Source organism: Octodon degus, unplaced genomic scaffold, assembly GCF_000260255.1.
Source record: "Octodon degus isolate 3935 unplaced genomic scaffold, OctDeg1.0 scaffold00255, whole genome shotgun sequence".
NCBI lineage: Eukaryota > Metazoa > Chordata > Mammalia > Rodentia > Octodontidae > Octodon > Octodon degus.
The window spans coordinates 1,818,796-1,832,710 of record NW_004524831.1 but is presented as its reverse complement, the minus strand read 5'-3'; the positions used below and the strand labels follow the sequence as shown (position 1 = coordinate 1,832,710).

Genomic DNA, 13,915 nt, shown 5'->3' with positions numbered 1-13,915 from the left:
AAATTAAAAAAAAAAAACTGGGGATTTTGGAAGATGCTAACAGTTAGCAACTATTGCCATACTGTAAACATTTGAAGAAGTCAGATTTTTTGAAGTGTGATAATAAATGGAGGATTATTTACTGGCTTGTTCTGGGATTGGGTCTAAGGTCACAAGCGTGAAGACAGAGAACCTAGTAATAGCTAAATGTAACTCTTGTGGGTACTGATGGGCTCAACCAATCATTTTTGAGGCAGAATTAGAAATTAGGAAACTGGTGGTGTTGTAGGTCTCAACATAGGGTAGTCATTGCCACTGTTGTAAAATGAGAAAGGGTTTCTCTTGGGTATAAAAGATTTCAAGATATGCTCCATCTTTTTCATTGTACTGGGATGGAACTCAGGAATTTTGACTAGAGCTATGTCTTCCCATAAATTTTCTTTTCTTTTTTTTCTTTTTTTAAATTTTCAGACCATATCTTACTAAGTTGCCAAGATTGGAAGAAATTGTGGCAATCTCTACCTCACTGAGTTTTGGAAACACATCCAGGTGCCACCTTGCTAGTTTAAAATTTGGGTTCTTCAATCACCATGATTTACCAAGATTTCAGTGCTTGGTAAAGTAAACATCACTGAAGCTCGGTGGTACACACACTTATTGTCAGCTACTCGGGAAACCTGGACAGGAATATAAAATCATCAAGCCTAGCCTCGCTAACCGAGCAAGACTTTTTAAAATATGAATAAATATTTTGGGGTGTGCCTCCACTCCAAACTACCTGGTCTGGTATGCTTGAGGGCATGAGTTAAGTTTTTAGTAATGAAGAAGAAAATGAAATTTTAGTACAAATCTTACCTTTAATTTTGAAGCTTAGGGGGCCAGGGAGATGGCTCAGTAGAATAAGCATTTGCCTGGCAAGTGCAAGGGCATGAGTTCAATCCCCAGTTCCGAAAAAAGAAAAAAAAAATTGAAGCTTACACATTTTTGTGGTACTTTGTACATTATTTTTTCATGGTGGTAGTGGATAGCAGTAATAAGTCACTGCTCTGTAATAAAATAGGACACCAGAGGTGATCAACCAGTGAAGCAATAGATGGATAGATAGGTAGATAGATAGGTAGATAGATAGATAGATAGATAGATAGATAGATAGATAGATAGATAGATAATTCAAAAGAGTATATGAAGTGTTCAGTGTTTCGTTATAAATTTAATTTTGTGTTGCATGAATTGCCCCAAATACCGATCAAAGCATGGCTGTAGAGCAGGTTAAAGGACCCAAGCCTTAGCCATAATATTAATTTAATCGTATATCCTGTGCCTTTTCAGTACATTTTGTCTTCAGTTACCTTTGGGGTGATGATGACGTGGTTTGTTTCCAACTCGAGCAGCATCTGTAGAATCAAGCGCTCACCTCGGCGTAGGCTCCTCTGTAGAACATGAATCTCACCAGATTGGTTCTTGCTTTGAATGCTGTAGTAATCACATTTTGCTGAGCAGCCAAATTTGGAGAAGAGCATAAGGTTTCAAAAAGTGAAAACACTCTTCAAAATTTTTCTGTGTTTTGCATTATTATTATTATCATCATAATTATTGTTATAAAGATCTGCACCACTCTGGTTGCACTGTTTAGATTAGTCAGCAGAACAAGAGAAGATGGAAGATTGCAGTGAAAACACACAGGGATGAATAGATAGTACTAGATACCAATCATGCACAAGGTTGAATGAAGATATTTTCATTTGTTGTTTTTAATTTATGCTATCAGACCTGTTCTACTTACTTTAATCTTGATTTTTGTCTGCCTTTTTAAACAGGATTCTTTACTCCTGAAAGTACTTTAAATTCTAAACCTGTAGTATGTCTATTTTACTATTCTTCACTTAGGAAGTACACAATTCAAAGACTGGGCATATGGCACATGCCTGTAATCCCAGCACTTGGGAGACTGAAAACAGGAGAATCACTACAAGTCCAGTCTACATAGTGAGACCCTGTAGGTCCTGTAGATACTGTGCCAAATACAAAAAAAAAAAGTATGCAATTCTTATGTGCTGCCATATGATGCACTCGATGCTTTTATCCCCATAATGACCTCATGAGCTCCAATTAATTTTTTTAGTTTTTTTTTTTGGGGGGGGGGTGTTTTTTGTTGTTGTTTGTTTGTTTGTTTGTTTGTTTTTGGCAAAGGTAAACCTTATCTGTGAGAACATAACAATTAGCTTTCTCCTGCTCAGAAAAACCCACAAGCCTGGTCAGTCCACATCATGTACTCTCAAACTAGGTTTTCAGCGCCTGCAAATCCTCAAGGTTTTGCAGCTGGAGGGTTAAAAAGTCCCACTTTCCAGAGGTATCTGATAAGGAAGGGTACCAGGCCAGGGTGATGCTGCTTTGCACAGGCGCAAACAGCTTGTGGATCGCGTAGGCCACCCCGAAGGTGCTTGTGCCTGCTGCCATTTTCGTCTGCACCAGCGACTCTTTAAATCCGAGTTTACGCAGGATTGCAGGCATGTCTACGCCACTTGAAACAACCATGTAAAATAGGCCCCGGGAGATTAATGAGATTCCATTGTGCAGCGACTCACTAACAGCTCCGTACTCTTGGAAAACCTTTTCAAACCTTTGTTCTGCTTGCTCTCGGGGCTGCCGGCCTTGCTGCCCGAGGTCTCGGAGATTGTGCTGGGCTCCTGGCGGCTGTGGAAGTTCCCACGAGCCGTGTAAAGCAGCTGGGCATCTGGGCCGGGCAGGAACTGGGCCAGAGCTAGGGGCGGCGGCGCCCACGAGGCAGGTAGCATGGGGAAGGAGCCGGGTGCCCACTTTGCCCGCAGGGCCCAGCAGCACCCGCAGCCTAGCCATGGTGTGCAGCGGGGTGCTGCCACCCGCCCAGAGCCTCCAATTAATGTTTGACATAATAGTTTTTGGTGAATTACTACATCAAGGAATTTAATTCTTTCTCATTTAATATACTCAAAATTGGAGGGAAAAAAAAAGAAAAAGGCACACTGTGTCTTTAGATAGAGAGCTGGACTCCTTGGTGTGGTGGCCACTCCACTGGGGCACTTCAGTTTGTTAATTTTTAATACGTTTTTATTGGAAGTCTGTGCCTATTATTTGTATTGTTCATGGAGGCTGAATTATTGTGCACGCAACAAAAGAAGTATATCCAAAATGCCATGACTTCATGGACTGACTTAAGAAGTTCTGGGCAATAAACGAAATAATGAGAAGACTTAAGAGCTTGAAAGAGAAAAAAGTATAATGTATTCTGTTCAAATGCAATTTATGTAGTAATACACCGTGTCTGTACTTTCAAGCTTAATTTATTGGTTTTGGATAGGATTTTGTGTGACCCTCTACACAGTCTTGCAGTAATCCTTATGAACTCATTTGCCTCTTTACCAACAAGTGTCATTGGTATATAATAAAGTCGCCACTAGCTTAAAAAATACTCCAAAAAACTGAACAGGTGTCTGCACAATAAGGTTAAATTTGACCTCATGGCCGGGGATCTGACTGCCTAGATTTTGTTCTAGCTGCTCAAAGAATTCGCTCTGGGGAACACAGATGCTTTGGGGGAGACCAAAAAGTTGTAGAGTGGTGGTGTGCTTAGCCTGAACCCAGGTGGATTCTCAAGTCTGGGACTAATATGTGATGAAGCGTGCACAGAATAAATTTGTCACACACAAGGAAAGAGGAATAGCACTGATTTTGTACACAACACTTCTAGCAAATGTGTACTGTAGATTCTTTCAATACCTACACCGAGGTCTTCAGCTCTAGAAACTATCCCTAATAATTACATTGAATTCTGACAGGATCTCAGTTTATAGTCTGCCTTCTCCAACATGTTTGTGTGTTTTCTCTGAGGATATTCTTAGTGTGAGACTTAAACAATGGTTATATGCTTACTCGGTTTGGAAGTACATAAAGATTATAAACTTCAAAGATAGTAATATAGGGAATGAATGTCTTCTCTTACTCCTAAATTCACCTAATCATTTTTCAGGCAAAATTGGATTGTTTTTCTTGTTGGTTTTCCTTAAAACAGCATGTAAGACAGAATCAGAATCTAAGTTTATTGAGAAGGTAATTCAAGGATAGAAATGATTGCAGTGTATGTCTTTGCATTGGGACTTTCATTCTGAGTGACATCCAACCTTTTTGGTGTTGGGTTTTATTATTTTGAATTTTTTACAGTGGCTCTTGCTGTGGAGCTCAGACTGAGTTTGAAACTCTTATCCTCTTGCCCCAGCCTCCGAGATTGGCATGATCACGTGTGGTTCACCAAATGTAACTATGTCACAGGCTTACAATGCTAGGTTAATTTAACCATCATCAGCTACTCATTTTGATGTCAAGAATGTTGAAAATGTTTTTCACTGAGTATGTTTATGGGTAATTCTGAAAGACTTCTTGGAAACTTCCTGCCCTAGATAAGTATCTATGAATTTGAAATTAGTTAGATGTGCAGTATATTTTTTCAATTGAGGATGTTCACTAGATTCTGAAGGAGAAAAATCTAAAAGTATCATAATTTTGTGCACCACAGGAATGCCCTTCTTTTTTATCATAATTTTTTTTTTTTTTTTTTTTTTGGTGGAAACGGGGATTGAACTCAGGCCCTTGTGCTTGCCAGGGAAGCGCTTATTCCACTGAGCCATTTCCAGCCCCCCTTTTATTATAATAAAGGCAATACATTCTTTACTTTCAATGGTGTGACTCAGTGTGCCCCCTTATCAGAACTTAGAATGATGATGTATAATGAAAACCAGTATCACATGCCTAGGGCAACAGTCTTTATTGGAAGTAGTTCACCAGAACTGTGCTCTGAGTTTGTCAACATTTTGGCCATTTGGGGTGGTACTTTGATTTTGGGCAACCATTTTTTTGTTGTTGTTGTAGAATTGCTTAGTGTTCAACAGATAATACACATTTGGACTCAAAAGCAAAATGGGAAAAGGCCAGGCTTCAACACATGTGCGGTGAATGCTCTGCTCAGTATGGAGACTGTGGACAGGAGAGGAGTTTCACTCTGTCATGATGAGTATGGTGTGAAGAAGCCCCAGGTTGACATTTCCTAACTTCTTGTATTTCCCTGTCTCTCCATTGTGACTGAGCTCCCATGGACTGTGTAGACACCAGGATGTTTGTATAACTTTGGGAATATACTTAACCTTCTGAGTGTGGTCTTCTTTTGCATTGCAGGGATTTTACCTAGCCAACTTTCCTTTTTCATTCCTTTGAAGCAAGTTTTGTGTTAAATATACAGGTTACCTGAAGGACTTAAGAATTTTTAAAATTTCAACTTAAGATTATGATTGTCTTAGTTTAAAACTAAGTGTAGAATTGATTACATCTGAAGAAGCAAAGAAATAATGAGATGCAAATATTTGTTTTGCATTGATCATAAATATGTGTAAAAATCCATAGAATCAAGAGGGAGCTGAGAAAAACAACCGGGATTATCTCCTGTTCATTGTCCTGATTTCTTATTATTACCTCCGTGCTGTCTGCAGGGTCAAGTTTTGGAATCAATTTGGTGCTTGTTAATCTCATCAAGCAAACTATTCTTTGGTTTCCACTGTTTGGAAATAGAATGAGTTTATATATGAGATACTATATCATTGCTGGGATAGGGGAAAGATTGCTCTAGGTTTCTGTTGGACAACATGGCACACACTCCATTGCAGGGCAGGTCATAGTTCAGCTACTTCACTCGCCAGCTCTACTGCCTGTGGGCCTGTGTCACTGTAAGTGATTTTTGCATTTTACTGTCTTTCCTGTGCATTAAGATGTCACTGTTGATTTTTCTGCAAGGGATGTTGAATTATAATTTTTGGTAGAATAGAAAATAAGCTGCTCTGCAGATTATAAGAAATTCAAAGTTTCTAAAATGTTCATATAGAAATGTTTAAGAACATTTTAACAGATAGGTGTATTTTATTTTGCCCAGCTGTAGAATCATTTAACTTATCGTTTTCAATAGAAGCTTTTTTTATACTGTTATCTTCTGCTTTTAACAGCTTTTTCATGTGTTTTGAACATTTATCACACTGGGGCTCTGTGGATTTCATACGCAGTGTTTGCAATGTTCACTTCATTTTTTATTATTATGATTATTTTTTGCAGAACCAGGGATTGAACTCAGGCCCTTGCACTTGCCAGGGAAGCGCTTATTCCACTGAGCCATCTCCCCATCCCACAATGTTCACTTTAATTGATTATATCTGATACATAGTTACCCAGAAATGTGTGTATTTTCAGGTAGGGAAAGATTCTGTGGTACAATATCTTATTAACTCTATTAATTTCTTGTTGAAACTATAATTTTCCTAACTTACTTTGATGACAGATGTAGGTAAAGACCATTTTGTGTGTTCCATCTTTTTTTTTTTTTTTTTTTTTTTTAATGTATTTAGGACAGGGTCTACAGGGTCTCACTAGTAGATTGGACTTGTAGTGGTTCTCCTGTTTTCAGCCTCACAAGAGCTGGGATTACAGTCACATGCCACCAAGCCCAGTCTCATTTGCCGTCTCAGCACGCCCCAAGGGTGGAGCTGGCACGGCACACCAGGGATCGAGCCCCGGCCCCTGTGTCTGCCTAAGTAGGTACTTTAATCCGCTGAGCTATCTGGCCAGTCCTTGTGTGTTCCATTGTAATCTACTCCTAATATTTTATTCTTTTTTGTATTTCCTCTATATCAATTCATATTACTTGGGATTTTTTTCAGTATTTTATTATAATACACTGGATTAATTTTTCAAAATGTCTTTGATACTTTAAAATTTTCTTGTCTGTTATTTATAATCTGCATGAGTATTGAGCAATGAAATGATTATGTGGAGTAATAATTCATTTTTTAGATTGCCACTGTTTTGTCTAATTTTCTAACGTTGATAATCTTCTTCTTTTCCAATATGTACATTCATTGTTCTTAATTTCTTTTGAAGCACAGATTTCTGGGTCTCTGAAACAATGATAAGTTGTATGTTCAGTTTCATATATTATAAAATCCCTTATATTTAATCAAACTTTATGCTTGACAACTGTCATTGAAAGCTGGAAATTAATGTCACATTCTTAGTATTCTAAATATGTTTCTGCATTTCATTTTTAATTTTATTCCATTGTTTTGTATGAACATATTTTTAATATCTTTAATAAATATGTAAGAGTGCTGTCATACTATAAACAGATTAGATTTCTTCAAAATGTAGATTTTTTTAAAAATGTCGATTTATGGGCCAGAGAGATAGCTCAATAAAATAAGCACTTGTCTGGCAAGCACAAGGTCCTGAGTTCAATCCCTGATACCACAAAAAAGAGACAACAAAAACTAGATTTATAAGAAACTGTGAGCCTTGATTTCAAAGCAGTGGTGTCGTTCTGCATTCTTTCAGGCAGAGCATGAGTTTCAGGTGCATGCTACGCGTGTCAGCGCTTCGTATTAGCAAGATTTTGTGTGTGTGTGTTTTAATTGGCTTAAAGTCCTCCATTGTATGCACTAAAATGTCATTGTGGTTTTAATGCATCTCGCTGATGACTAATGATGTCTGCACATCTTTCAAAGCTTAGCCTCGTCTGCCTACCTTAACATGTTCAGTCAAAGACGGGGAGATAGCTCAGTGGAATAAGTGCTTGCCTGGCAAGTGCAAGACCCTGAGTTCAATCCCTGGTGCCCCAAAAAAAAAAAAAAAAAAAAGAAATTGAAAAAAATTCAATCAAATCTCTTGCCCTATTTTATTTTATTTTATTTTATTATGGGTTTTGTCCAGGGTCTCACCATGCAGCTTGGACTCCTAGTGATCCTCCTGTTTTCAGCCAAGCACTGGGGTTACTGGTGAGCCACCACACCCAGTCTCAGTCGCCATCTCAGCACCCCTGGGGGTAGGGCCAGCACTGGCACAGCAGGCCCGGGGAATTGAACTTGTGGCCCCTAAGTCTGCCTAAGCAGGCACTTTAATCCACTGAGCTATCTGGCCAGCCCCATTTGGTATTTCTGGTATATAAGATAATATGAAAGCTTCCATTCTTTTTATGTTCCATGAAATTACTGTAATGATACTGTTTTTGCCATTAGGATTTTTCTATGAAAGTAGATTCAACTTTCAAAATCTAGCCAAAGACCTTGAAAGAAAGAATGACTTAATTGTATGAGGATTTAGATTTCAAAAACAGTTATTATCTGTGGTCTATCAGAAACATTCATTAGATATCTATGTATCCCAGTATTATTATTTGTTTCTTTTTTGTAAGACTTTTTTTTTTTTTTTCTTTTTTCCGAACTGGGGATTGAACTCAGGCCCTTGTACTTGCGAGGCAAGTGCTTATTCTACTGAGCCATCTCCCTGGCCCCATGTATCCCTGCACTTTGTGGGTAGTGATTTGCAGGCACCCTCTGTGTGCTCTACTTTAGAAACAGTGCATGAATAAAACTTCTGTGACCCTGCTGGGCACTAGTTTTACTATTCTGCTGTTGCGATAAGAGTGAGTTTGAATCTAGCATCAGAATTACTGTGTGAAAATACGTGCACATGCTTGGTACCCAAAGCATGAGGTTAATATTTGAAGGAATTGACTGCAATTCAGGTTTTCCAAGAGGAGTTCAGACATCTCAGGGTATGAGCCTCAACCTTCTTTCAGAATATGTACATCTGATTATCTAGGAGGCAGTGACCCTGGAGGATGTGCTTGTGAAGTTCTCCAAGCAGGAGTGGGCTTTGCTGAATCCGTCTCAGAAGAAGCTCTACAGAGAAGTGATGTGGGAAACGTTCAGGAATGTGACTGCTGTAGGTAAGGGTGACACTTGCTCATGTGCACAGTGAGAGAGCTCTGGTTCTTGCTCACTGGTACAGATTCATGAAGTAGAATGCGAACATATTTAGAAGTCTGTCTCAGGCCTGTTTACATTATTCCATGAATTAAACTGCTATCTGCTAATTTCTATACAATGATACAGTGACTTTTTATATTTTTGTGATTACAATTTAGGAGAGACTTGGGATACCCAAAAAATTAAAGAGGAATACAAAAACTTCTCAAGACATCTAAGGTAAAGTATTTATAAATAATACTAATAATCCCTGAGAAACCATGTTTGAGCACAAAACAAATACTACTGGCAGAGAAACACAACAAATGAGACCATGGTTAAATTTATTTTATCTGAGAATAATTCTTCAGATAAGCGTACAGACTGATATTTCATAATGTAACAGTTGAACACAGAACTATTCCAACTGGGAAGCTAACTTACTTGAGATATTATGCAACAAGGACCATCTCATACAACAGTATACATTTTTTTTTTCACACCATCATGAAAATTGGGCTGGGGAGATCACTTGGCAGTCTAAGCGCCTGCCTGACAAGCACAAGGTCCCAGTTTCAATCCTTGGTACCACATTCCTTGCCACTGTGCCTACCACCGAAACCAGGTATGGTGGTACACGCCTGTAGTCCCAGCACTGGGGAGGCTGAGACGGGAGGATCATTATGAGACTGCACTGGGTAGTAATACCCTGTACCAAAAACTACAGAAAAGGTTTAAGAAAAGAAAATGTAGGGCCGGTCAAATAGCTCAGCGGATTAAAGGGGGTTCAATCCCAAGGTCTGTTGTGCCAGCCTCACCCCCGGGGTATGCTGAGACTGCAGTTGAGACTGGGCATGGTGGTGCACACCTGTAATCCCAGCTCTTGGGAGGCTGTAGACAGGCAGATCACTACAAGTCTAATCTAGTAGTGAGACCCTGAATACCCTGTAGACCCTTCCCTAAAATACACACACACATAAAAAAAAAAGGGAAGAAAAAAAAGAAAATGTATGAAATTTCAATTATGATTGCAGTAGAGGCATATGTGAAACAAATCAATTTTGTATTTTGAAAGGAATTCATGTTGACAATATGTTATCTATCTGTCTACCTATCTATGAATGTGACACATATATTATCTGGATAATTCCTGAATAATTCCTTGAAGCAATATTCAAAATGCAAATGAATCCTAATGTTTAATCATAGACATATATATATTTTTCATTTATGTATTTGGTCCAGGGTTTCACCATGCAGCTCGGACTTGTAGTGATCCTCCTGTTTTTAGCCTGCCCAGTGCTGGCATTACAGGCATGCACCACCATGTCCAGTCTTGGTCATGGCTTATCATGCCTAGGGATTGGGCTGTCACAGCACATGGTACCAGGGATCAAACCCGGGTCTCTGTGTTTGCCTAGGCAGGCACTTAGTCTGCTGAGCTCTCTTGACAGCCCAATCACAGATATGTTGAAAATACCTTCCAGAGAATTGGAATTTAAAATTCTTAGAAGACATCCTCATAAATTGTTAGTAGGGATATAAAGCAGAAATATTTTGATAATTAGTATACAAATGTTTCAAGAACTAAAAATAGAAATTTGCATTTGATCCAGGTATACTTCCCTAACTCTATTTTGAAAGGATTTATAATTATAATTTCTTAAGGGCTGGCCAAAGAGCTCAGCAGATTAAAGCACCTGAAAGCAGGCACAGGGGCCAGGGGTTTGATCCCAGGGCCTGCTGTGCCGGCCCCGCCCCCAGGACACACTGAGACAGAAGTTGAGACTGGGTGTGGTGGTGCACATCTGTAATCCCAGCTCTTAGGAGGCTGTAAACAGGCAGATCACTACAAGTCCAAACCTCTAAAGAGACCCTGACCAGCCTGTAGACCCATCCCTAAAAAAAAAAAAAAAAAAAAAAAAAATACTATCTTTTCTTAGTGATACATGCATACTCAACACTAAAGAGCAGTGTATGCATGGCTATTCAAAGTAGCTAAGTTCTGGAAATCACAGTACCTTTTTTATAACAGCCTAGATTGCCATCATTTTATGCATGTATACAGAGAACATGGGAGAGGCTGAATGTGTTGATGCCTTGTTATACTCCCAGCACTCAGCTCTGGTAAGCTGAGCCAGTGGGATGGCAACATGAAGTTCACCCTGACCAAATGAGTGATTAATGAGAAGGTCTCTCACAATAAAAAAATGAAGAGATTAAAGGGGCCGGGGAGATGGCTCAGTGGAATAAGCACTTCCCTGGCAAGTGCAAGAGCCTGAGTTCAATCCCCGGTTCTGCAAAAAAATAAAATAAAGTAAAATAGAAATTTATTACTAAGTTTGTTAATTCTCAGCAATGGAAAAAAATATGCCATACATTCAACCATAGAAAAGGAATAATGTCCCTTTGGCAAATACAAATAAGTAAATTGAACTCCATGTCATACTGATAAGTGACCTAAGTAAGAAACAAAGTGAATTATCATGATTTTTCTATTAGATACCAAAATATAAATTAGGGAGTAAAATTATGGAGTGGGGAGTGAAAGCAGAAAGGCTCATTTGTTAGAGATAGAGCAGATGACCAGGGTGAAAAAAGAACAGGGAAAAGATGTATTAAAAGGCATCACACATGATCAGATTGTGATACATATATGTATCCATGACCTAAATGAAACCATAGTCTATATTGCAAACATATCAAGTAAATGAGACCCTTTGGGAGATGTGTACTTTGGAGGATACCACCAGGGTGTTTAGCTTATTCCTTTCAAAATGTTTTAGCCAGTCTCAAACTAGAACATGTTCTGGTAAACTGTTGATATGAAGATCTTTTAACTATGATTGATATTTTCTTTTCATTTAAGAGTTGAAAAGATAGCAAAATTTTATGAAGACAAAATATGGGATCAACAGGAAAAAATGTGCCTTTGGGCTTCAGATGAGAATGTGGAAACACAACAGGCTGCTCTAAAGTCAGCTGAAAACCTTGCGTGTAGCAAGCCCGTGTTGGGGCATTCATCATTAAACGTGTGCACGTTACCTGACACTGGACTGAAGCCACGTGAGTATGTGGGATTTGATGAGGAGCTAGGTAATGGTAATGAACCTGGAAAATCCAGTGATTTCCAGCCCTGTCAGAATCCTGCAAAGACAAAGCCTGGAGAGCAGTGCTATGAAAGTGAACAATGTGGGAAATCACACCCTAACCATAAGGAACAAACTCAGTCTGTAGAGGAAACCTCTGGATGCAAGCAAAGCGTGAACAGCTCTAGCACTCCCAGTGGTATTAAAATCCATGAAAGATTTCACACTGGGAACAAACCCTATGTATGTAATCAATGTGGAGAAAAATTTGCAGATAACTCTGCATTTCTTAGACATAAAAAAACCCACACAGATGCGAAGGCATATATGTGTCAGCAGTGTGGGAAAGCATTCACTACACAACGTTATTGTAAAATTCATGAAAAAATTCACACCGGGGAGAAACTCTATTCCTGTAAAGAATGTGGGAAAGCATTTGCTACACTGAGTTATTGTAGAATACATGAAAGAATTCACACTGGTGAGAAACCGTATGTATGTGAGAAATGTGGGAAAGCCTTCCGTACACATCTGTATTATAGAAGACATGAAAGAATTCACACTGGGGAGAAACCTTATGTATGTAATGAATGTGGAAAAGGATTTGCTGCTATGTCTACATTTTGTAGACATAAGCAAGTTCACACAGGTGAGAAAGCATATATATGCAAGCAATGTGGGAAATCCTTCTCTAGTGGAAGTTACTGTAAAACACATGAAAGAATTCACACTGGGGAAAAACCTTATGAATGTACTCAATGCGGAAAAGTATTTGCTGATAAGTCTGCACATTGTAGACATAAACGACTCCACACAAGTGAGAAAACCTATGTATGCAAACAATGTGGGAAAGCATTTACTACTCTCAGTTATTATAAAAAACACGAAAGAAGTCACACTGGGGAGAAACCGTATGTGTGTGAAAAATGTGGAAAAGCATTCACTACCCCAAGGTATTGTAGAATACACAAAAGAAGCCACACGGGGGAGAAACCATATGCTTGTAAGCAATGTGGGAAAGCATTCATTGATGTGAAAAGTCATAAAATTCATGAAAGAATTCACACTGGGGAGAAACCCTACGCATGTAAGCTTTGTGGGAAAACATTCAATGCCATAAATGCTTGTAAAGTACATGAAAAAACTCACAGTGGTGCAAAACCCTATGTATGTAAGAAATGTGGAAAAGCATTCACTACACAGAGTTACTGTAGAATACATGAAAAAAGCCACAGTGGGGAGAAACCCTATGCATGTAAGCTATGTGGAAAAGCATTTTCTGGCATGAATTACTGTAAAAAACATGAAAGAACCCACAGTGGGGAGAAACCCTATGCATGTAAGCTATGTGGGAAAACATTTGCTGGCATAAGTTATTGTAAAAAACATGAAAGAAGACATACTGGGGAGAAACCCTATGAATGTAAGCAATGTGGGAAAGCATTCAGTACACAGAGTTGGCATAAAATACATGAAAGAAATCACAGTGGCGAGAAAGTGTAAAAGTATTCACTACACCAAGTTATTATAAAATACATGAAGAACTACACTGAGGAAATACCCTGTGTATATAAAGTGTGGGAATGCATTCAGCCAACTGTAAATTTAAGTGCATCAAAGAGTTCACAGTTGTGAGATACATTGCATATAATTAATAGAGAAAACTAGTCAACATTGTACTTGTCTAATTCGTGAACTATCTCACACTGGGGATAGAGCCCATATATGTAAGCAATATGGGAAAAGATTGCTACACACAGTTATTATCAAATACAGAAAAGAGCTCATACTGTAGAGAAACCTTATGTGTGTAAGTAATGTGGGAAGGGACTTGGTACACACAAATGTTACCAAAGACATGAAAGAACGCATACTGAGGAGAAATGTATTTTATCAAATTGGGAAGGTTTACTATCCACAGATATTGTCAAAGGAATGAAATCATACAGGTGAGTATCCTTACACAAGTAAAATATTTGGGGGGAAAAAAAACTTTAGTGAGTCTTAATGTGCCTAGATATCACACTGATTTGG

At 38.7% G+C, this 13,915-nt stretch overlaps 1 protein-coding gene and 1 pseudogene across 1 annotated transcript in view; one reads left to right on the top strand and one right to left on the bottom strand.

The window, feature by feature from the left end:
• Positions 1-13,384, top strand: part of LOC111814018 (zinc finger protein 14-like) — a 54,619-nt gene extending 41,235 nt beyond the window's left edge. The window contains exons 3-4 of the mRNA XM_023706431.1: positions 8,972-9,032; positions 11,662-13,384. Coding sequence (XP_023562199.1) covers positions 8,972-9,032; positions 11,662-13,384 — 1,784 coding nt within the window. The remainder of the gene's footprint in view (positions 1-8,971; positions 9,033-11,661) is intronic.
• On the bottom strand, positions 2,235-2,835 carry LOC101586494 (annotated as a pseudogene).
• Positions 13,385-13,915: the final 531 nt, after the last annotated feature.